Raw genomic sequence first — 25486 nt, 5'->3', positions numbered from 1 at the left:
TGTAAAACAAGATAATGGCTCTGAGCATACGTTGCCGTGCTTCACTTGGCACCAAATTGCAAGGTACTAATTTGGGTCTTTCCTTTGGTCTTAATCTCTTTAAAATTTTCAATTTTCTTGAATTTATTTGATTTCTCTATTTACAGATACTTTATGATTTTTCTCCCACTTTATTGATCATTATGTCCCACACCGTTGGATGTGCATTACATTTGTCACGATGGAGTTATATGGACAAACAAAAATTTCAAGTTTATTCTTAAAGTATAAAAATAATTTACATATGCTTACATTTCGCAATGATTTGAAACGCACTCCTAAAAATTAACTATTATAAATAGTAGGCTTAATGCATATGCGCCCCCCTATACTTGTCCCTTTTTTTCATTTTGGCACCTCAATTAAATGTTGTTCCTATTGAACCTCGAACTCCGCTTTTTGTTGCCTATCAAACACAATTCGACTTACATAAAGATATATATATAGCCATTTTTTTTAGCCTTGTGCATGTGTGTCAATCCCATTCTACGTGAAAAATTCAACCAATTAAAGCACCCACCCATTTTAATTATACACATTAGATAGAAATAAGTGTGCTACTGTGTTATACAAGTGAAGAACCACCACTTAAACCAATCAAATAACAAAATTGGAAAATAAGAAATCAAAATTGAAAACTAAAAAGTAAGAAACAAGAACTGGAAAATAAAAACCCAAAATAGGAAAATAAAAACGGAAAAATAAGAAACCAGAACTGGAAACCAAAAATGAAAACTAAAAAAACCAAAACCAAAACTTAATATTTGATGTGCATAATTAAAATACGCGGGGTGTTTTAATTGGTTGAATGTTCCACATAGGATGCGGTTGACATTCACGCGCAAGGCTAAGAAAATTCAACCCACCATATATGCTATGTAAGTCCGATTGTGTCCAAGTTCGGGGGTTTAATAGGAATAACACTTAGTTAAGATGTCAAAATGAAAAAAAATGCACAAATTTAGGAGGCCACATGTGCATTAAGCCAAAATATTAACCTGAACAATTAAAAAAGTCTAAACATGGACCTATGTGACTTTTACCATATCAACCAAATCAAATCATTTCTCCACACCACTAAAAACCCATTAGTGGGGGCATATTGAAATAAATGATAATGATAGGAACTTGTATTGGTTGATAGGTAAATAAAAGACAAATATGATGACAAACTACAAACCTGTGGGTATATCTTAACATTTCAAACAATTAAAGGGGTGAAACTGTAATTTCAAAAACTTGAAGATTATATAGATAACAAAACATCCTCTTATCCAAACATGCTCTTGTATAAAACAAGATAATGGCTTTGAACATACCTTGCTTTGCTTCACTTGGTACCAAATTGCAAGGTACCAAATTGCAAGGTAATAATTTGAGTCTTTTCTTTAGTATTAATCTCTTTATAATTTTCAACTTTCTTGAATTTATTTGGTTTTTCCATTACAGATCAGCTTAATTACAGCAAGTTCAATGGTGTGGAAAAAGTGAAAAGCATCATAAAGAAGACAGTTATTCCTTTTATAAATAGTAATCCTGTTGACTCTCTTCAAAAGGGAAATTGGGTCAAGCTCATTTGTGGTGCTAGCTTTGAGGTCTTCACTTATTACACTCAAAGATTCCACCTTTACACTTTTCCACAGTTTTTTTATTTTATATATATATATATATAATCAAAATCTACTACTTAATTCATAAGGTACTCCTTCAGTTTAGGGGTGTTAATATTTTTTATGTTTTCTTATCAAGAAGGGGTGTCTCAAATTGTTTGATACTCTCCCCGTCCCAATTTATGTGACACCGTTTGACTTAACACGGAGTTTAAGAAAGAAAGAAAAGATTTTTGAAATTTGTGGTAAAAATAAGCTTATTTGTGTGGTTGTAAACCTATCTCATAAAATTAACTTGTGATATTTTTTTGGGGTTGTTTTGTATAATCAAAATCAATTACTTTGCTGTTTTAATTTATAAGGTACTCTTTCAGTTTAGGGGTGTCTCATTTTTTTTTTAATCAAGAAGGGGTGTCTCAAATTGTTTGATAGTGTTTTATATTATGCAAATTTCACAAATTAGGAGAATTCAAATTCAATGTACTAGCTTATTTCACAAGTTGTTGAATCTCTTCAAAAGGACAATTTGGTCAAGTTTATTTGTGGTGCTAGCTTTGAGGTCTTCACTTATTAACCCTTCATTCACTCTGAAGACTCCACCTTTACACTTTTCTACAGCCAATTTTTTGTTTTGGGTTCTTTGTATAATCAAAATCAATTACTTTGTTCTTCCAATTCATTTTTTGGGGTGGTTGTTGTTGTTTTTGTTCTATTTTAATGCTTTTCTTTCTGTTAATACTAGTTCTATTATATTATAATCATTAATACTCCTTATGTTCAATTTTATGTGGCATTCTTTCATTCTTAGTCTGTTAAAAAAAAATACCTTTCTATTTTTAAAAATAATTTAACTATAAACTTCTCATTTATCCTTGAATGAAAAGCTTTATAGCCACAAAAATGTCTATTATATCTTTAAGATAAAAGTTTCAAAAATATTAGACCCCATTTGGCCATAAAAATTATTCACCTTTTTTCCGGAATATTTTTTCACTTTATTTGTCTTTCGGAAACAGCCTCTCTACCTTTCAAGGTGGGGGTAAGGTCTGCGTACACTCTACCCTCCCCAGACCCCACATTGTGGGATTCCACTGGGTATGTTGTTGTTGTTGTAATTTTTCACTTTATTTGAAAATCAGTGTTTGGCCATGAAAATTCTAAATCCAACTTGAAGTTGTATTTCAAATTTCGAAAACAGCTTATAACTTGTTTTCCTACTGTCTTTTCACTTTCAAAGTTGTATTTAAGTACATTCAAACATGAACATTGTTCCAAATATTCTCTGCAAAAGGTTTAACCGAACACGATTCTATTCCGAAACAATTCTATCTTCAATTCCAACTCCATAAATTCCAAAAAAAAGTGAGAAATGTTTGGAATCTATGGCCAAACGCTTTACTTTCTTTCTTTCTTTCTTTCTTTCTTAAACTCTGTGTTTGGTCAAGCACCGCCATATAAAATAGAAGTATAGAACAGAGAGAGGGTATAATATAAGTCAAACTTAACATCTTAAATTCCATGTGTAGTCGAATACTGTCATTAAAGTGAAATGAAGCTAGTATGTGTAGTCGAATACTGTCATTAAAGTGAAATGAAGCTAGTATAAACTAAGTGAAGATTATACAAAATGCATAGACATGGTAACGTATTTGAGAAATTGTATCTTTCTTGGTTTTGTAGGATTTGGTGGATATCAGGAACCTTTCTCTGGTTTATACTCTTGCTGGAGGTGAAAAATAATTCATTAACTGTCTCTTTATAATTTTGGTACCATTATTTCCTGCATAGGATTGGTGAATTTGTTTGTTGATTGTAGTTGATTGCATTGACTGTGCTGCTGAGACGTCGGTAGTGAATGCTGTAAATGAAGGGATAGAAGCAGCCAGAGCCCTCGTGCACATTCGAAGGCCTTGGGTAATGATCAGTGTTAATGATGATGAAGATCTTCATTTTCGTAAAGCTGGTAACTCCCTCCACATCAGCATATTTTTGTCCTTTCTGATACTCATAATCTTTGTTACCTGATGTAGAGGTATAAGTCTCTTGCTTTCTTTTACTATAAGGAACCATGCTATACACAAAACCCTGATATTTAAGGGGAGAAGGGTATAGGGGAGGGCCCGTTATCCATCAATGTCCGAACCGTGCCATATGGAGCCTCTGGGATTTCTCGGTTATGAAAAAAAAGTAGGCTTGTGATTGCAGTGCTTATTCTTCTGAAGCATTAGAAACTGTGAAATGTTGACTTCATTGAGTTTTTTGGCTTTGATTATTCTTATTTTAAGAACTTTGTTTTTCATATTCAGCCTTTCTAATCAGTCTTTTTTGCATTTAAAGTATGATCGTATCTTACTTTACCAAACATATGATCGTATTTTACTTTACCAAACATTCCATGACGGACTATCAGAAGAATTTAGCTCAAAGAAATCTAGTTTATCAAAAAGAGTAGTTTCTAATGCATGGTCATTATCCTGAAATGGGCAGATAGTAGCCCTTTTGAAAATGAATGCTACTGGGAAAATTAGCTCTAGACCCCGAGATTGTATTTTACCTGGAATGAGATTACTAATGGATCACTGAAAATATTCCTAAATAAGATTATTGGGTTTAATATCTAGTTGTTTATGATATTGTTGCAGAATTTGATCCGGATGATTGCCCCCAGGATTGCATGCGACCTTGTGAGAAAGTCTGTCCTGCTAATGCAATATTGCAAAAGGTTATCTCCATTTTGAATTCCCTTGATTTATTCTATGATACACTTAATCTTGTAGGTGTTAACCTGTTATATTTATTTTAAAGCTTATTCATTTCTAAAGGCTACATCCCTAACTATAGCAGGGCGGAGTTTTGGCTGAGCGCTGTTATGGTTGTGGTCGTTGCCTTCCCGTTTGTCCTTATGACAAAATAAGTGAGTTCCATTAATGTGATCACTTGTCTCTCTAGACGCACCAAAAAAAAAAAAAAAAAAAGAAAGAAGCAAAAAAATGTGTTTCTCTCTCTGTCACCATGCTTTTGGCGTGATGCTGCTCATCTATTCACTTCTAGTCCTGTGCACTTTTATGTTAGCATTGTTGTTTTTCTGCAAATTGAATTCATGAAAAAATCTTATGTTGATTTAGGAGCTATTACATATGTGAGAGATGTTACTGCTACAGCTGAACTTCTTGAAAGGGACGATGTTGATGCCATAGAAATTCACACCAGTGGAAGGTTAGCATAACTTGTTTTTTCAGTTAATATATTCCCTGAAATCATTTAAGTGTGGATTTTCACTACGTATTCTATTGAGACACAAACTTAACCCGTAGAATAGGTACCTACTCACGATATATATTTTATACACTAATTTTGGTTCTCCTAAATCCTGTAACAACACAAATCACCAACAAAATGTACAAATAGTTCTTTGTCACATTATGACATCAATTTGTAGCTAAAAAGTGTATCTTATCTGCTTTTCATTTTTGGAATAGGGAGCCTGCAGTATTTAAAGAACTTTGGACTGGGTTGGGGAACTCAACTGCAAATCTGAAGCTTGTGGCAGTATGTGAAACTATTACTCTTTTTCTGAGCTCTGATGGCTACATTAAATTCTATCATGTACTAAGTTTTTTTTTTTTTTTTAAAAAAAAAAAGGGATAGTAGCACTTTTGATACCTAAGTTATTGATAAATTTCTGTTTTGGTCCTTGGGTTATGTGACTCAGCATATTTAACCTTCAATTAATTAAAATGTGTGTTTTTGGTCCCGTCATGTAAGAAATATGTTATGTTTGACTATTTACAAAGCTATATTACTGTCAAATATAAAGTAACAGTACAAATGTAACATTATCACAATAGTAATTGAGTTTTGAAACAATTAATAGTTATTTTAAATTTGTGAATATTCACAAGTAGATGGATCAAAATTGCACAATTCGATTAATTGAAGGTTTAATGTGCTCAGTCAGATATTATAGGGACTAAAATCAGAATTTACCAATAACTAAGGGGTCAAAAATACTACTAACCCTAAAAAAATTATTCCGTTTCAAAAAGGTAAGTTAAAAATTTGTTTTTTATCATGGTTTCCTGCAGGTTAGCTTTCCAGACTTGAGAGATTCAACCATACTTGCAATGAAAGCTATGTACTCCATAATGGAAGCCGACATACAATGCTTCAACTTATGGCAGGTGCAGATCATGTTTCCTATCAAATTATTGATTTAGATCTAAGACTCTCCGAAGATATTTCTCATCATTTTCGATAATGACATAATTGAAGTTGGATGGTCGACCAATGAGTGGAGATATTGGGCGAGGTGCCACGAGAGATGCAATTGCTTTTGCACTAAAATTGGCCTCTGCTGGAGACAAGCCTAAAGGTTTGCACATAAAATAATTCTTCTGATAAATGACATACCAATACAACTCATTGTAATTCTGATAAATGACATACTAATACAACTCATTGTCGGCTATTGCTATAAACTACTTGCTGGTGCAATTTAAAGATTCTTCCTACATCATAGGTTTCCTTCAGCTGGCTGGTGGTACAAATGCTCACACAGTAGAGGGGTTGAAAAAAGAAAGATTATTCCAAACACCGACCATACATGGTATCAGCCCCACAATCCACGTTTTCTGAAGTTCATATTCAATATAACACTGAACTTTTGACATCAATCTGCACATTTGTTTAGAGGCTTCGAGATATGAGACAATTCCGAGCACCTTATATTCACCAAATGCTTTGATCGCTGGTGTGGCTTTTGGTGGCTATGCACGAAAGGTAAGTCCTTATTGCCAATCATGGAATTTATTCTATCTATGCAATCAACTGCGTAGACTAAATACGATATCCGTATCATAATTTCATCTTCTTATTCTCTTCCTTCAGATAGTCGGTAGGGTTTTGAGTTCTGTGCAAAGTCATCACGGACTTGCTCGTGTCGAAGATTTCCCCGAGCAACTGCTGCAGGCTATTATTGAATCAGTTGCTCTGGTTGGAACTGTTAAATGTTACAACCGCCAGAATCAGAGCACTTAGATTGCATCTGAGGTTGATACACCAGCAGGAGTTTAGAATTACGAGGTCTCGGGAAGGCCTGTCCAAGGATTGATGATGGTTGTTGGTAGAATAAGTATCAAGTACAAAGGTCAAAATCAGAGATAACGGTTTTATAGCTCATACAGAATGTAGATATACATAATACATCATTGCAGATTCGCAGGGGAAGGCTTCAAAATTTTGATTTAACGGTGTGCTCTCTAATCTCAACTTCTTCAATTGACTCATTAGCTACTTTGGTAGACTATTGCTAAATGTATCTAGTCCCTGGCAGTTTTTTTAATGCTGTTAAGTGCTTTATTAATTAGCTTGCTTCAGCTAAATGTTATACTTGACCTTCCTTTACAAACAACCATTTTACATATATTACTAAGTTCATTTTGCTTTTAAAGTCATGAAATGTATAAGCATAAGCCAAATATGTCTATTTTCTAGTGTCAAAACGGCAAATCATGCCATAAGATCTTTAAAACTTGTGATGTCTATGTTGTTCATGCCAATGATGATCTTGTGATATATGGATATACAATGACATGAGCGCACACACTTGCACATATTGTATATCATTCTTTTGGAATCTTATTGTTATTAGAAAAATCTGCTCCATTAATATTCTTGTTTGCTTAACATTTCTATACTTAATTTTCTGTATCCAGTATTTATCTTTTTGTACATTGTTTTCCTCTTTTTTGGTACTTCATCTTACTAAGTTTTGGCTCATGTGATCATGTCTTCATTAGGAAATTCTTGACGCAAAGGCGGCAAATAAATCTGTATAGCATACAGATTGCGTGGACTCTAGCCTACAATGTGTGAGTTAACGAATTGCAGTTCTAGCGAAGCCGAAGTCACAATTTGGTGATTAACTCATGACCAGCGCGACCAGTTCTAACAAGTGTATCAGCAAGTTCCGAACTTGACCTTGTTAAATACAGTTGAAGTCATCTATCGGCTGAGATGTGAGAATTGTAGTAGTTATTCCAAGAAAGGTTGGGCGTTTGGAAATGAGAGAGCTGGAAGAGGGTGCTATTGGAATAAATCGGGCCCCACAGGGTACTACTGATGTCAAGTTCGATCATTTGGCCGGACATCTCATCACAGGTTACTCCATCCCATAAGCAACAATCTCTGCTCATATTCCATGAAATTGTTTTTGGATAAGGTCTTTTACCATAGTAATCACAGATGCTAGATGATCATACTCTATTTGGACAAAAAATTCTGATCAAAGCATTCCCTTCTAAAATTCAAGAAAACGCCTACTGTAGGTCCTTCATCTAGGATTTGTGATTACTACCGTCAGAAATCTTATCCAAAGACAATTCATGGAATATGAGCAAAGAATCTTGTTTATGGGATGGACTGGAATGTGATAAGATGTGGGGGCATGTGATTGAACGTGACCTCAGTTGCAGGGACGATTGATTCCAATAATACCCTCTTCCAGCATTTAGTAAACTCGTTCTCGCATTTGTAACTCAGTATTTAAGCCCGTGTACGAACTCTAGAATTGTATTACATGTGCAGAATAATGTTGAATGATGTACTAATATCCTATCTCGGGTACAGAAGAACCACAAAACTGTAGGGTTATATAGTACTAAGATTACTTGACATCCAATGGTATTCATGATAATCCTGGCTATTTCATATTGAGATTAGATTTTTTCACTTTCTATGTTACGATTCCTTCCCAAGATTGCAATATCAAAAAGGGGTTTAAGTTATATATACACTGATAGTGCAAAGATTTTATACTATCAGGGTCGTTTGGTAAGAAACATTTTATTCATGTATTAATTTCTGCATAACTTATACCACGTTTGGTAGCTACTAAAGAAACACCTTATCCCTGTATTAATTTGTGCATCCTTATACCGCGTTTGGTAGTTAGGAAGTAAGTTATTTATGTAGACAAAGAGACGCCTTGTCCAGTTGAAAGGTAACTTGAATTAGCAGTCGGACTGTGAACTGTTGTCAATATAATTGATTTGAAGGAGCTGCAGCACTCTACCGATCTACCGATTTAATGGGAGGAATTTATCAATCTTAGGACTTTGCTTTCAGATGTTTATTAAAAAATTTGCGTGTAATTACCTTATAAGTGAACTGATAGTGTAAAAAATTGTCACCATGTCTGTGTATAGAGCTTCATCCTCTATAAAAAATAAGATAGAATTGTTCTTGGGTACGTATGTTAGTGTGTTTCACGGTCTACTTAAGGATCTTTGGAATTGTCACTTTTGACCCAAAGTAATGCAGAAAGATCAATTTATATGTCGTTTTTTACCTTGTATTCAGGATTTTAACTTCTATACTTTAACAATACGAAGTGTAGTAATGAAAGGTTAAATTACAACGTTGGTATACTAAAATAAGGCAAATAACCTTATTCAGCAGGTTAAATTACAAAGATGGTATAAAATTTTATTTATTCAGTTAGTGCATACCAGATAATAATCCATTTTAAATATGTTGAGATTTGAGACAAACCAAATAAGATTTAATATACTGTTAAGTTTCAGCAATTAGATGCGCAAGTCCAAGCTCTCCAACTATTTAGTCAATGATGGAGTGCTATTTGCAGAAACTGGACCCAAAAAAAAGCACAAAAATCATGAAAACTTACTAATAATATGATGAGAAAATGATCGATGGCTACTGAAAATTAATTTATTATTTCACTAGAGGGGATATTATTATTAATAATAATGATATAGTCATATGAGGTGGCTTGCCTATGTTTGTGATTTCTTAAGATGCTCTTATTTCCAATTTCTACGTCTTGTTTTTTAATCAGCCATTTGATAGTATATCACAGCAACTTTAGCCTGTCACTGAAATCGAAAAGTAACCTCTATGTGTGGTTAAAAAAATGGAATATAGATTTTGCAAGAACCTTTTTCCAAATTTCTACGAAATTATTTTTTTCATAAACAGACGTCAACAAAGAAAAAAAAATTCAGCTTTTGCAAAAAACAATGAAACTATTTTTGCCAATTTTTCTTCTTCATTTTTTTTAACCAGATGTCACCTAGCTATTTGTTGCACGTCCAACCAATATTTTGCAAATTACCAATCATACTCACTGTTTTCAATTCGAATCATATATGTTTTTATGGAACTTTTAAGAAATGACACACACATATATATATAATGAATCACAGTCACTTTGTACTCACGAGCTCTAAAATTCTATTCATAGTTATGTTCTTCTTTTGGTATTTCATATATTTGGATAATTTGCAAAATGTTTTTTAAGGTTGTAAGTGCTTGATTAGACCCCTGCAGTAAGAATTTGACTAATGACTAACAAACAAAGATATTCAAGTGATGGCTAAAAGTTTTGACACTATCTGTGGTGGCTTTCAACAATGAAAGTTTAGTGTTTCTATATTTTACTAGATGGCTTATGCCCGCGCGCCCAAACTTTGACGGATTATAGTGTATCTATGTATATATAGTTGTGTTTAAATAAATATATATATATATATATATATATATATATATATATATATATATATATATATATATATATATACTATGTCCAAAATACAATTAATATAACAAACGTAGTTTGTCTTTCGTATCTAAAACTTTATTTTATTCGTGTTTGCTACGAAAATTTATTAATACTTTTTAAAGAGAAGACTTGTTTAAAGAAAATTATTTTCCTCTCTTTGAGATAAAATAATAGCAATATTTGAGCGTCAAGAGATATTTTTAATGTTAATTCGATTAATTTAAAAGTGTAAAATACTTATTATTTTTATCAAATTTTTATTTGGATAATTTTAATTCACATTATTAAATTAATTTTACATTTTAGTAAATATTTTCGGTTTAGCTCATTTTACTTGTCATGTTATCTTTTGCATGATTTTTTAAGGAAACGTGAATTAGAATTATAATTTGACTAATTTATCTTATTCATTATTTGATCTTCATTTGATATTAATCTCTTTTCACATTTATTAGAGTAAGAATAAAAATAAAAAAGTAATTAAATTGTATCTTATTTTTTAAATATATATATTTTAAGTATATTTATTTTAGTAAACATAATAAATAAATGACATGGCGGAATATATATATTTTAAGTATATTTATTTTAGTAAACATAATAAACAAATGACATGGCGGAATAACAAATAAAGAATTAAATATTTTGAAGAAAAGTAATAATATAAGGTCCATATTTTTTGTTGTGCAATAATTTCATTTGCTCTCACTAATGGGTTAATATGCATGTGGCAATGAATCCACTATTATTGACTTGATGGGATACTTTAGGAATTACATGAATATTGTTTGGTTTTTTAGTATATGGGTGCACAGTTTTTTTTTTTTTTAATATGGGTCCATTTTTTTTTTCCATGAGTATTTTAAGTATGTTCTTTGCATAATAATTTTATTTACTCCCACTAATGGGTTGATACGCATGTGGCATCATTATTGATTTAATTGTTTGATTTTCTAAACATTTGTTTTTTAACATTGTTTGTTTCATTAATATGGGATTCACTTTTTTTTTTTAAATATTGCTTGATTCGTTAATATGGGGTCCACTTTTTTTTTCCCGTGAGTTTGGATGTGGTGAGTTCCACTTTTTTTTTCTTTCTTTTTTTTATTGCTCGGTGTTGTTTAGTATGGGGCCGAACCTTTTGGACATTATTAGTTTGCACTATTTTTTGCATATAATATATATATATATATATATATATATATATATATATATATATATATATATATATACACACACACTATGTTCAAAACACGATTGATATAACATTATAATTTGTGCTCGGCATCTAAAACTTTATTATATTAGTGTTTGCTAAGAATACAAAGTCTGCACTTTTTTTTTTAGGGAAAAGTATTCAAAACACAATCAAACTATGGCCAAATTTGCCATAACACACCTCAACTTTGCTATGGGGTCCTATGACCCCCACGGACTTATTTTTGTGTATTATTTTCGCTTTTTCAACCGGACAAAGTCACTCAAACGAGTTTGAGTGTATGCACGCGCTCATAAAATTAAAATCGGACGGTCATTTTCATTATTTTGGTTTCCAAAATTTGAAATCCAAAATTCTCTCTCACCTTCCACTCGATTTCGCCATATTAATCACTCAAATACCATTTTAAAGCTCGCAAATCGGTGTGAATCATAGTTAAACTAACTTTAGGTGGTAACATCGCGGTGGATTTTGACCCGAAATCGTCGATTGATCTTCGTTTTTAGTGAACCGAAAAAATACCAAAGTTAGTCTTGTTCTTTGTCAGTATTTGTACGCATAAAGTTTATTTTTTTCCATATTATATAGGATTTATGGAATTGTCGTATGTGAATTTCTAGGGTTTGTTAAAAAATTATGGGTTTTTCCTAGTTTAAATTGGGGTTATTTGGGGTTAAGAGATGTGTAATCTTATGTCGTGTAGTATTCTTGTTGTAATTGCGTCCAATTTATTTTCACCCCAAAATGTGATTTTATACCTGTCGTTTGGCCTTGTATTGTCGAAGTCCGAATTTAATTGTTGTTATTTGATGTGTGTGTGGGGTTGTGATTGTTGTTGACCATCTATTGTTATTGTATATGTGTGGTCCGATTGTTTGTACTATTCCGAATTGTAATTTCGGAGTATGAGTGGGTTTGTATTAGTAACATTGAGATGGCATCATGGTGGGGTTTTGGATGTTAGTAATTGGGCAACCAAAGTATGAGGTGGACAATAATGTAGTTTTGGATATTGATGTGGATAGGTTGTCCTTTTTTGAACTAAGGGATTATATTAAAGAACTGGGTATACTACAAGTTGTTCATTTTGTGTTAGGATACCTAATAGTGATAGTGTTGTAGAAATCAACCGATAGGGACATTTTCGAAATTTCACAAAGTTTTGAAAATGGGATACTATTGAAATCTATGTCTGTCACATGGTTGATAATTTAGATAATGTAGATGGTCCCATTGCTTTGTTGGAATACACTAGCCCCGATGATAATCTTTTGGTCGCTTTTTAATAAAGAAAGGGATGGTATCCAAGAAGGGATGGGTTTGCTTTTAATAAAGAACCATTCTATGACTCATAAAGAACCATTCCAAACGATGGTAAGTGAAAGCTGTCGCTTCGAAGACCCGTTAAGTAGTGAATTTCCTATTCTTGAATACGACCGGTCAACGATGATAGTTCGAGTCGACCAAGCCGAACTCTTTAATGAACATGATCTTGAACATGAAAGTGATGATGTTCATGAAGAGTGTATAAATTCGAGGGCGAAAGGAGGTCATATCGAGGAGGAAAAGAAGAAAGGATACCAAATGACCCCGGAGAAATTCTGTTGGTGAAGTTGGTCCGGATACGGGGCTTTGATGAAACTGCACGTCGATACAAGCTTGAAAGGTAAGGTTGCGGGGATGAGCGTGTATGTCGTTTGATGCATATAGTGTTGAATCGGATACGGATGATGAGTCGAGTCCAGGAGGGCTAGGAGAAGGATAATTTTTGACAAAGCTGTTGAAAAAAGTGATGTGGGAGTTCGGGATGGTTTTTTGAGGATGTGAATGAGTTTAGGGATCTTTGTTACAAAATATGCACTTCAAAGGGGTGTGCTAGGGAGAAATTTGTCAATGAGCCCAAAAAGGTTAGGGTGAGGTGTAGGGATGGTGCCTCATGCATTGCTATATGCAAGTCTTGACAAGAAGACTAATGATTTCATGATCAAAACCTACAATCCTAAACATGTGTGTCAAGACTACTAGAAATTACATGTGCAATGATACTAAGTTCTTGTCTAAACATTACAAGAATAATTACATTAGGATTTTAATGTAGGGAACTTAATATATATATATATATATATATATATATATATATATATATATATATATATATATATATATATATATATATATATATATATATATATATATATATATATATATATATATATATATATATATATATATATATATATGTTGGTGAAGCCTAGAGCTAAAGTACTCCAAAATCATGGGTGATCATGTGTTAGAGTTTGGAAGAATATTTGACTATAGGGATGAAATGTTGAGGACTAATCCTGGGAGTACTTGTGTTGTTAAGGTTGATGACTCTGGTGAAAGTGGTAGGTTGGTGTTTGAAAGTTTTTATATTTGCTTTGATGCTTTGAAAAAATGCTTTTTAGGTGGCTGTGAAATGTATTGGTTTGGATGGTTGTTTCTTAAAGGGAATAACCAAAAGTGACTATTACTGTTGTTGCTAAAGATGCTAATAATCAAATGTTGCCTATTGCTTGGACTATAGTGGAATATGAGAATAAGAACACTTGGACATGGTTTTTGAAATTGTTGATAGGCCGATTTGGGAATGGGAGATGGCAGCAACTACAACCGTGATATCGGACATGCAAAAGGTATGACAATCACTTTTTTTTTCTTCATTTAGTTTCCGTCCATTCATATATAATTGTTTCTCAAAATTAGTGGCTTAATCGCCTATGAAAGAATTGTTACCATCGGTGGAGCACAGGATGTGTGCAAGACATATCCTAGCTTGAAATCGGTAAAAGAATGGAGAGGTCTTAAAGAAGGAACCAGTGGGAAGTGTGCAAAAGACCTCGGGGGGGAAGGAGAGATTTAAGATAATCTGGACAAAATGAAACAAATTGTAATGCGCAAGGATGGTAAGGATATTGTTGCGCATTTACCGTACTACCCACCCGAAACTTGGTGTAAACTCAGATTAGAGAACCGATATTAAGTGTGATAGTGTGGACAATAATATGTCCGAGAGCTTCAATGCCCGGATTTTAGGACCAAGGCATAAAACCATTATCACATGCTTGAAGAGATTAAGAAAGGTAATGACTAGAATAGGTCAAGCCGAGTCAATTTCAAAAACATGGTTAACTAATATATCTCCAATGGCACCGAGGGTACTAGAAATCAACATAAAGAAGTCAATGGAATGAATATTGATTTCAATGGTGAGAGAGGGTTTGAAATTAGTGATGGGCCATATCAACATACCGTTGATTTGAGAATAGAACTTTGGGTGCAGTAGGCTCCGGATGCTCAAGGGAATACCATGTCAACATGCCCTCGTCGCCATATTATATAGAAGTATGAACCCATTGAGTTTGTTGATAGTTGCTACAAGAAGGAGACTACTTGAGGACTTATTGTCATTTTCTTCAACGAGTCACCAATATGAAAATGTGGCCGAGTCCAATAACCCCTATGTTGCACCACGGATTGTAAAGCCTATGCAGACGGACGAAACAAAGAAGGTCGGAGAAGACAGGGGCCGAGTCAAAAGATATGGTAAGTTGTCAAGAAAAGGAGTTGACATGACTTTGCAGCATTTGTCATGGTAAAACCATAACAAAAGATTTTCGTCCTTTTGAAGGTATGAGCTTTTAAAGTAAACTCGTTTTTTATACTCTGGGAGTAAAGTGTCTTGTATAGTTCCCTCCAAGCGTACTTTTAGTTATGTTTAACTAAATCTGGCTGAACAGGCACTTGTCTGAGGGGCGTACATTTAGTTATGCCGGATCCGCATAACTCTTTGCAAATTCCTTCACAAGTTTATGCCGATCCCGCATAAAAGTTTTCCTTGTTAAAAGTATCCCCTTGACATAAACTGTTAGGATTTACCAAACTTATGCCGATGGGAGCACATGTAACACCTTTGATTTCTAAATTGCGGATTTCATTCATCAATTTCAAACTTACATTAAACACAAAACAAAAGAAAACTAGAAATAGATTAATGCGAGGAGGGAAGACCAAGAAAAACCTCTCAAGCTTCTAGTGTAAATAAAATTGTTGATAATGAAAGAGGAAGAACTACCCCTTACAAAAGGCCTAGGACTGTTGGAACGGGTATATTTGTCATGAGAAAATGGATTTACAACATACAATGTAAGAGCTGAAATATTTGTTGGATTGGGTATATTTGTTGCAAGTGAGTTTACTAACTATAAACAATTGTTTTGCTTTGTCTACAACATGGCTTGCCAAGTAGTGTGACAATTGATGCCCAAGAAAGCATATAAGGTCACCTCGATGTTATCGGGGACTCGTCACAAAGCAAGGACTGGAGTGAGGTGGAAGGGCAAAGAAGAATGACATCAAGCCACTTGAAAGAGACGAGGGTAAATAAAAGGAAAAAAGTTGACAAGAACCTGCAACTCGCAGCAAAGGATCCATGAAAGCAAGCAGCAATATGTCAGTAGTTGGTACAGAATGCTAATGTAGTTGTTAGTTTTTTGGGCTCATAAACAAACTAAAGTAGTCATGGCTTAGATGCTTGTTTTGTGACATTATGCTAACAAGATTTCGAATGTTGCATCAGGAGCGAACGTGATGCACTACTTTTGTACAAACTTATATTGGTGCAAGTGTTTATATATATGTGGTCTCGTTTCTATTATTAAGTCCGCCTCTTTCAAATAAGAACATCAAAGGCACATGTTTAATGTTGCAAACCAAATCGGGTCAAGCTTTTGACCGGATGAAGGTGGTCAAAAACAAATTAAGGTGGTTGGGGGTTAAGATGGGAATTTTATTGCAAAGACATTATAAATATAGGCTTTCACTTACACAAGTTTATGCCGCATCCGTGATAACTTTGCAAATTCCTTCACAAGTTTACGCCGGATCCGCATAATCCTTCTCTTGCAAATTCCTTCACAAGTTTACGCCGATCCGCATAAAAGTTTGGTCTTTAAAAGTATGCCCCCATCGCATAAACTTGTTAAGGATTTACCAAACTTATGCCGACGGGGGCATACTTATGCCTGGTGGGCAAACTTTGCCTCACATATATATGTATTTTTTCAAGCATATAAACCAAAGTTACATGGAAAAGTATTATCGTAAAGTTTTTTGGATGGAATAAAATAGACTTTCAACCAAAAAAAAAAGTTTGCCTTATAAGGCAAAGTTTAAATGGATGTTCCCTCCGGTAATTTTTGAAGAGATGTTTAACTTCAAAAGTCTCAGATGAGGAAAGATTTCCTTGAGGGAGAGATATTTAGTTATTATGCAATGATCCCATAACTTTGCAAATTCCTTCACAAGTTTATGCCGGATCCTAAGCATAAAAGTTTGCCCTTTAAAGTATGTGCCCCCATCGGCATAAACTTGTTAAGGATTTACCAAACTTATGCCTACGGGGGCATACTTATGCCCATGGGCAAACTTTGCCTCGAAGATATATATGTATTTTTTCAAGCATATAAACCAAAGTTACATGGGATATATTGTGTGTTTCAAGCCCCCGTGTCGCCGCTAGAGACCGGATACACTTCCTTGTTCAAAAACAGGAGATCATAGAAATAGATTAGACTCGGTCTCCGTGTTTTCAATTTAAGCAAGGTTTATGTCGGAGCACACATGTAACACCTTGATTTCAAATTGTGCGGATTTCATTCATCAATTTCAAACTTACATTAAACACAAAACAAAAGAAAACTAGAAAGGATTCCTAACATACATTAACCACAAGACAAAATAAAATGGAAAAGTAGTTCTTACCTAACATTAACCACAACACAAAAGACATTTTTCCAAGCACCGCCTACCTAACGTCACACAAAACTAAACCATTCAACTTTCAAAAATACAAGAAACACTAAGGCAATTGGTCATGACAAGTTGAAGAATTTCCCTCGCATTAACCAACCGATCCAAATACCAAAACAAAACAAGATACAAAATGTGAAAATCAAATTAGAGCTAAAGTTGTTGATCCCCTTCTTTTTCGATTTTATCTCTTTGCATTTTCAATTTCGCTTCTTCGCATTAATCACACTTGATTGTTCTTCCATCTCCTTCATTTTCATATCACGGATTTATCATTGTTCTTCCATTTCAATCTCTTTCAACATCTCGGCAATTTCGGAACTTCCACATCCTTCTTCCATCTCCCTTAATTTTCTTCTTTTTGAAGCTAATTCTCCGTGATCTCCTTCATTTTGTTCACCAACTTTGAAATAATGTATTTCGATCTTTCATCAACTTTGGAAAGATCCCTCCATCGAAAAAATTTACACTTCTTCGAACCATAGTAGGGCAAGACCAATATCTTCTTCCGGATCGTTGTCGGACTCGAGAAGTCTTGACCGGGAGCAACACACCATGACCATGTATCGCACCTCCTCATTCAACATTGGATCTTCATTGTCCATACAAAGCTTATTCAAATCCAATCTTGTTTCTTCCATAGCTAACCCGAATTTTAATCGTAAATTGGGAAAGAAATTAGTAAGAATCCAATCTTGGGTAAGAATTGAAACATGAAGAGAAGAAATTTACCAAAAATTTGGGAAGAACTCAACGTGGAAGAAGAGAAGAAGATGAGCTGTGGGGATTTAAGATTGGATTTGGGGAATTAAAAACGTTATTTGGACGGCCACGTGGCAAATATCACCGGTCCATATAGTTTTTATCATCTCTTACGCGCCGGGGGCGGAGAGTAGCTACACTTGCTAGTCCAGCCACCTAGGTTGAAAGCGAAAAATAATACAAAAAATAAGTCCAGTGTGGTCAATGGGACCCCGCAAAGCCGAGGTGTTATGGCAAATTTGGCCATAGTTTGAGTGTGTTTTGAATACTTTTCCCTTTTTTTTACATTGATTTTTTTTAAATATGGGATTAACTTTTTTTTTTTTTTTTTAATATATTGCTTGATTTTGTCAATATGGGATACTATGTTCAAAACACGATTAATATAACATTGTAGTTTCTGCTTCATATTTAAAATTTTATTATATTAGTGTTTCACGAATACGCATGTTTAATATGGGGCCCACAATTTTTTCACATTTGTTAGAGTAAGGAAAAATGAAAAGTAATTAAATTCTATCTTATTTTAATATATGAGTATTTTAAGTATGTTCTTTGTCTGATAATTTCGTATTTGCTCCTACTAATCGGTTGATACGCATGTGCAAGAACGAGTCTATCATTATTGATTTAATTGTTTGATTTTCTAAGCATTTGTTTATTCACATTGTTTGTTTTATTAATATGGGATTCACTCTTTTTGTTAATATTGCTTGGTTATGTTAATATATGGTCCACTTTTTTGTTCCCGTGAGATTGGATGTGGTGAGTTTCACTTTTTTTCTTCCTTTTTTTTTATTGCTCGAAGTGTTATTTAGTATGTGGCCCACCCCCTTTTTTTTTTAAGGGACGGACGATGAAAGCTGGGTCTAAACCCATGCTTTATATTTTTTTTATTTTATATTCCCTAGTGTTGTTTAGTACGGAGCCCGCCCTTTGGACATTATTAATTTGCACTATTTTTATGCATATATATATATATATATATATACTATATTCAAAACATGATTGATATAACATTGTAATTTGTGCTCCGTATCTAAAACTTTATTATATTAGTGTTTTCTTTAAGAATCTACAAAGTTTGCACTCTTTTTTTTTTTGACACCGTTTATTTTTTTTAATATGGGATTCACTTTTTTTTTTGTTTATATATTGCTCGATTTTGTCAATATGGGAAACTATGTTCAAAACACGATTAATATAACATTGTAGTTTGTGCTCCATATTTAAAACTTTATTATATCGGAAGGTTTGCGTGCGAATACGCATGTAGGTGTTTAATATGGGGGCCCACATTTTTTTTAATATTGTTTGTTTTTTATTATGAGATTCACTTTTTTTTTTAATATTGCTTAATTTTGTTAATATGGGGTTCACTTTTTTTTTCCGTGAGTTTGGATGTGGTGTGTTCCAATTTTTTTTTTAATACTGGTTAGTGTTTAATATGGGGCCCATAATTTTTTTTAATATTAGTTGTTGTTTAATATATATGGGGCCCGCAATTTTTTTGGGTACAATTTTGTTTTAATTTTTTTTTTTAATTATGGGTTGTTTAATATGGAGCCAAAATATATATATTTTTTTTCATGGAGGGGCCCCACAACGGACGACGAAAAGGGAGCCCCAACCCATGCTTCTTAATAGTAGAAATTTATTTTTCGTAAGTGCTAAAGTAAATATTGGAGCATTTGAAAAATGTTTATTTCTTTGCTGCTTGGAAGATGATATCAATATTTTATTGCACTCTCTAGCATTTGAATTATGACTAGAAAGGCACACTACATTTGAATTTAATTCGGTTACAAAAGTCCATTCCATTAATTAAAATTCTCTCTTTTGTTCTTTTCATTTATGGCGTACCTATTTTATTTATTTGTTTATCTTTTTGCCTACTTTTTCTATTTTATTATTTTCTTTCCTTTTGTTTTTACTCTCTAGTTTACTTTGATTATACTCTAAGCGTAGCCCACAAACTAACTCCTTTATATATTTTGCCAATCCCTATCATTAGGTGTATTCAATTTTTGTAGCAGCCAGAATGAATATCCATAAGAATGTAAAAAAAATTGACACGTTATACACTAATTATGTATAATTTGAACCATGATAGTCATAATCTCCTAAAATTAATTAACATTTGAACAGCAAAAAAATATTAACAAAAATCTCATACGTTATATCTCCGTTCTTTTGTGACCAAAAAATCATATAACTATAAAGTATTTGTAATGGATCGTAAATCATATCTAATTTGAATGAGGGAATTTAATGTTTCCTTTATCGAAGAATCAAATCTTTTTATCCCATAGATATTCATCAATCTCTATACAAAGTAACAAACAGGGGCAGAGCCAGCTTATATCCAGGGGTTCATCCGAACCCCCTCGGCGAAAAATTATAGTGTATTTTCAAACTTAAAATTATTTTATTTTGTATATATAGTAGGTGTTGAACCCCCTGACTTCTTCGTATATTTACCTTTTAAAATTTTTGAACCCCCTAGATGAAAATCCTGGCTCCGCCACTGGTAACAAACAGTTAATGTTACTAGTGTACTTGAATATTTACGGCTTTAATTTTCTTAAGCTATGGTACATGAAAATAGATGCATGTAGAACAAACATTACAAACATTCTAATTCAATAATATGCCATATAAGATATAATTAACTACTTATAATTAAATGTAAAGAGAATTGTGTCGTGGGACATACGTGACAGATAACTTACGTAAAACATGCCTAATTTTTTTTAGAATATATAGAATAAGCAATTAATAAAAACATTAAATATGCGTAAGGTGAATGTCTTAACTTTGAAGACTTTAATCTTTTATCAACGATTTAGCCCCACTTATTTCTTATCGAACTAACCCAAAAATTATACTGTATTTCAAACACTCTAACATGATTATAAGACTTCTACTCCTATAAGTTAATTATAGGTAACAACAACAAAAATAATAATATCAGTAAGAAATTAGAGGTCAAAATACGGCATCCACAATAACATGCTAGCTCACCATTGATTTGTCAAGCTACTATAGAGTCAAGCCAACCTTTCAAGTCCCAATCCACCCAACCCCCACTTCCATCCCATCACATTTGAGTCCGCGACTTAAGTAGTACAAAAAATAAAAAGTTGAACCAAACTAATGCAAAAAAAAAAAAAATTCCATTAGTAGTATTCACGCACGAAATTCGTGCGTGAAAGGACCAAACTGCAAAAGCTGGCGAGTTTGGTCCTTCACGCACAAAATTTGTGCGTGAATGAGGCCTACTTATTTTGTCAGATTTTGTCTCTTCTTTGCTATCTTTCCTTGCAGCATCTTCAACCATTCCCTTCATTTTCTTCTTCTTATTAATTACTTTTCCTCCTTTCTTTTTTTATTTATTTTTATTTTTTATGGTGAACAAATAAATGGGTCCTTTTTTTAAATTGAGAATCAAAAATATTGAGAACACATAGATTTTTTGACGATGCACCTTTTATTCTTTTTTAATTTTTCTTTTTGTTTTACGTTATTATTCTGCTAGGATCTTGATCTATCTAATACTGTTTGATTTATCTTTCTCTGTTTCACTGTGTATAGTTCATTTTGGGGTCCGGAACCAAAATGACTCAGTAAAAAATCAAGTGAACCAAAATATCCAAACAAAAAAAAAGTTACTGAGACGGAGCCGTTTCGCTTTAAGCGCATTTTACTACGCTAAAGAATTTTTTTTTTTTTGTATAAGCGCGATATTTTCTTGCGCTATATTTAGCACCGAAAAAAATTTGGTAAACTTTTTTTTTTTTTTTGAAAAAAGCTTAGTGTTTTTTCCATACTTTGACCAACGATTAGTCGTGTGTCAAGATTCCGAAACGTTAATATTTTATATAGAACCTGATATTTTTTTCTGCGTACAATAATGTAGGCCCAATATATCAAGGATACATAGACGTTCGGATAGTCATTTTAGGGGTTGAAAAGGTGCCGAAGTAAGTTTTGTAAGAAAAACTTAGTTTTTTTCATACTTTGACCAACGATTAGTCGTGTATCAAGACTAAACGTCAATATTTTATATAGAACCCGATATTTTTTCTCCGTGTACAATAATGTAGGCCAAATACATCAAGGATACATAGACGTTGGACGTCATTTTAGGGTTGAAAAGGTACCCGAAGTAAGTTTTGTTTGAAAAAACTTAGTGTTTTTTCCATACTTTGACCAACGATTAGTCGTGTGTCAAGACTCCGAAACGTCAATATTTTATATAGAACTTGATATTTTTTTCTGCGTATAATAATGTAGGCCCAATACATCAAGGATACATAGACGTTCGGATAGTCATTTTAGGGGTTGAAAAGGTGCCCGAAGTAAGTTTTGTTTGAAAAAACTTAGTGTTTTTTCCATACTTTGACCAACGACAGTCGTGTGTCAAGACTCCGAAACGTCAATATTTTATATAGAACTTGATATTTTTTTCCGCGTATAATAATGTAGGCCCAATACATCAAGGATACATAGACGTTCGGATAGTCATTTTAGGGGGTTGAAAAGGTGCCCGAAGTAAGTTTTGTTTAAGGTTTAAGTGTTTTATTTTTTAAGGCTTTGATTTAAGCGTGTTATTTTTTAATCAAGACATAACTTTATTTGAATATAAATCTAATTCTAAAAAATATAAGGTGAAAAACTAGTTGTAAAGTGGTCAAACTTTAGATGGTCATAACTTTGCGCTTGGTCAAAGTATGAAAAAAACACTAAGTTTTTTCAAAAAAAACTTACTTCGGGCACCTTTTCAACCCCCTAAAATGACTAACCGAACGTCTATGTATCCTTGATGTATGGCCTACATTATTGTACGCAAAAAAAATATCGTGTTCTATATAAAATATTGACGTTTCGGAGTCTTGACACACGACTAATCGTCGGGTCAAAGTATGAAAAAAACATTAAGTTTTTTCTTACAAAACTTACTTCGGCACAAAGTATGAAAAAAAAAAACACTAAGTTTTTTCTTACAAAAACTTACTTTCTAAGCACCTTTTCAACCCCTAAAATGACTATCCGAACGTCTATGTATCCTTGATATATCGGGGCCTACATTATTGTACGCGTAAAAAATATCGTGTTCTATATAAAATATTAACGTTTCGGAGTCTTGACACACGACTAATCGTTGGTCAAAGTATGGAAAAAACACTAAGTTTTTTCAAAAAAAAAAAAAAAAAAAAGTTTACCAAATTTTTTTTCACAGTTAGCATATAGCATAAAGAAAAATCGCGCTATACAAAAAAAAAAAAAAATTCTTTAGCGTAGTAAAATCTGCGCTAAAAATAACGGTTCCGTCTCCGCAACTTTTTTGTTTGTTTGGATATTTTGGTTCACTTGATTTTTTACCGGAGTCATTTTAGTTCCGGACCCCAAATGAACTATACACGATTGAAACGAGAGAAAGATAAATCAAATGTAAAAGATAGATAGATCAAGATCCACAAGCGAGAATAATAACGGAAAACAAAAAGAATAATTAAAAAAGAATAAAAGGTGCACCGTCAAAAAATCTATATGTGTTCTCAATATTCTTTGATTCTCAACTTAAAAAAAAAAAGGACCCATTTATTTGTTCACCATAAAAAAAAAATAAAAAAAAAAAAGAGGAGGAAAAGCAATTAATAAGAAGAAGAAAATGAAGGAATGGTTGAAGATGCTGCAAGGAAAGATAGCAAAGAAGAGACAAAGTCTCGACAAAATAGGAGGCCTCATTCACGCACAAATTTTGTGCGTGAAAGGCAAACCGTTAGTTTTGCGTATTAGTCCTTTCACGCACGAATTTCGCGCGAATACTACTAATGGAATTTTTTTTTTTTTTGCATTAGTTTGGTTCAACTTTTTATTTTTTGTACTACTTAAGTCGCGGACTCATCACATTTCTATGCTTTTTACCCCCTTTCGATCTAATCATTTAATATTTGAAATTGACTAATTTGAATTCACACTTCATAGAATGTAATATGGGGGAAACTTTCCATCAAAAATTTCTCCCATCATAGAATTTGAACTCGAAACCTTTTATCGGAATCGCGTCGGTATTTCATACTTCTTGGTATTCCTTCCTATGCTTTCTAGCTCTGATAAAACATCAAAGCACAAATATTTAAGAAGGTTTACTTACTCACATAGATGTTTATATCAAATCAAATAATTTAATCTTTGTAATGATTATTAATGATATATAGTGATGACTAACGGTGGTGATTGTATAAGGTAGTGAATGATAGTTGTTGTGATAATAATGGTTGTGCCTTGATGGTGGCAGAATTTGAAGCTTATGAGTTCGAGATTCTAATCTTTTAAAGTTATTGAGTTATAAACTAAATAATCTATACATATATAATGAATTTCTTTAAAAAATTACAAGATTTAGATTAAAGTTACCGGTTCGACCGAACCAACAAGCACCCCTAAGTGATGATGATTGTAAATGGTGGCTAGTGGTGATAATGACTAACTGTGATGATCACAATTATGGTGGTTGTGTCTAGTGAGTCTAGACTCTAGTAGTAGTTAATAAAGGGGGCAACAATGACGGCTAGCGACGAACATGAATCAATGTAGGCAAGGGAAATCAACAAAACGGATTCATAACTTCGAAAAAAGGATCGACTATAAGGACTGGGCAGGGATGTTCCAGTCCTGAACCCGTCGACTATAGGTGGATTGCTCAAGCTGCTTTCGCGTTGACAGCACGTCGCCGTGTGCGGGCCGGGTGATCGAAAACAATTCATTCAGGGGCTTCCTTGGGCATCGAACTCCGATGTAGAATTCGTATGAGCAAGGGTGAATTCGACTGTTTAGTTAAGATAAAGCATCACGATGGTCCCAACGGATGTTTACGCAATGTGATTTCTGCTCGGTGCTTTAAATGTCAAAAGTGAAATATCATACTATTTACATAAATCTTTGTATAATAACATTTTTAATGATATATATATATATATATACTAGTTATGTGAGGCCCGTGCTAAGCCCGGGCCCAAACTCAAGATATAAAAGTAGATATTTTAACTAAAGAAATATAATTTGTGTTAGTACAAGTGTACTACAACAACAACAACAACCATATACCCATCAGTCCCACAAGTTGCGGTAGCTATATGAAAGCAAAATTTTCATTCCACTCCTTTAATATTTTAACTTCCATTTTGATGAAATTATTTAATTCAAATCAAATTTGTAACCAGAATTTGACATTATAACTTATGTATCCTAATTTTCTTCAAGTTATTTAGTTCTAAATAAATAATCTATACATAGTTAATGAACTTTTAAGACAAATACATAATTTAACTTGTGCAAAACAGATGGAGTCGCTCTCTCTTAATTGGGAAGTTCGAACATACGGATATGGAAAAAATCTTTGACAGAAGCCCCCCGAAT

At 33.2% G+C, this 25486-nt stretch overlaps 1 protein-coding gene across 6 annotated transcripts; it reads left to right on the top strand.

Annotated features, from left to right (window-relative positions):
• Positions 1 to 1301: 1301 nt before the first annotated feature.
• Positions 1302 to 7583, top strand: LOC132041132 (uncharacterized). 6 transcript variants are annotated; one of them, XM_059431926.1, is made up of 14 exons: positions 1302 to 1391; positions 1489 to 1634; positions 3330 to 3378; positions 3466 to 3612; positions 4292 to 4371; positions 4494 to 4563; positions 4775 to 4865; positions 5129 to 5198; positions 5735 to 5830; positions 5922 to 6021; positions 6169 to 6255; positions 6340 to 6428; positions 6537 to 6898; positions 7448 to 7583. In XM_059431926.1, the coding sequence occupies exons 1-13, from the start codon at positions 1343 to 1345 to the stop codon at positions 6684 to 6686; spliced, it is 1224 nt and encodes a 407-aa protein (XP_059287909.1). In that variant the 5' UTR covers positions 1302 to 1342; the 3' UTR covers positions 6687 to 6898; positions 7448 to 7583. The 6 variants fall into 6 exon arrangements, with proteins under 6 accessions (XP_059287909.1, XP_059287908.1, XP_059287911.1 ...); XM_059431925.1 differs by having other exon boundaries at positions 4491 to 4563; XM_059431928.1 differs by lacking the exon at positions 7448 to 7583 and having other exon boundaries at positions 4491 to 4563; positions 6180 to 6255; positions 6342 to 6428; positions 6537 to 6673.
• Positions 7584 to 25486: the final 17903 nt, after the last annotated feature.

Source organism: Lycium ferocissimum, chromosome 12, assembly GCF_029784015.1.
Source record: "Lycium ferocissimum isolate CSIRO_LF1 chromosome 12, AGI_CSIRO_Lferr_CH_V1, whole genome shotgun sequence".
In the NCBI taxonomy this organism is placed as follows: Eukaryota; Viridiplantae; Streptophyta; class Magnoliopsida; order Solanales; family Solanaceae; genus Lycium; species Lycium ferocissimum.
This window is presented reverse-complemented; position numbering and strand designations above follow the sequence as displayed.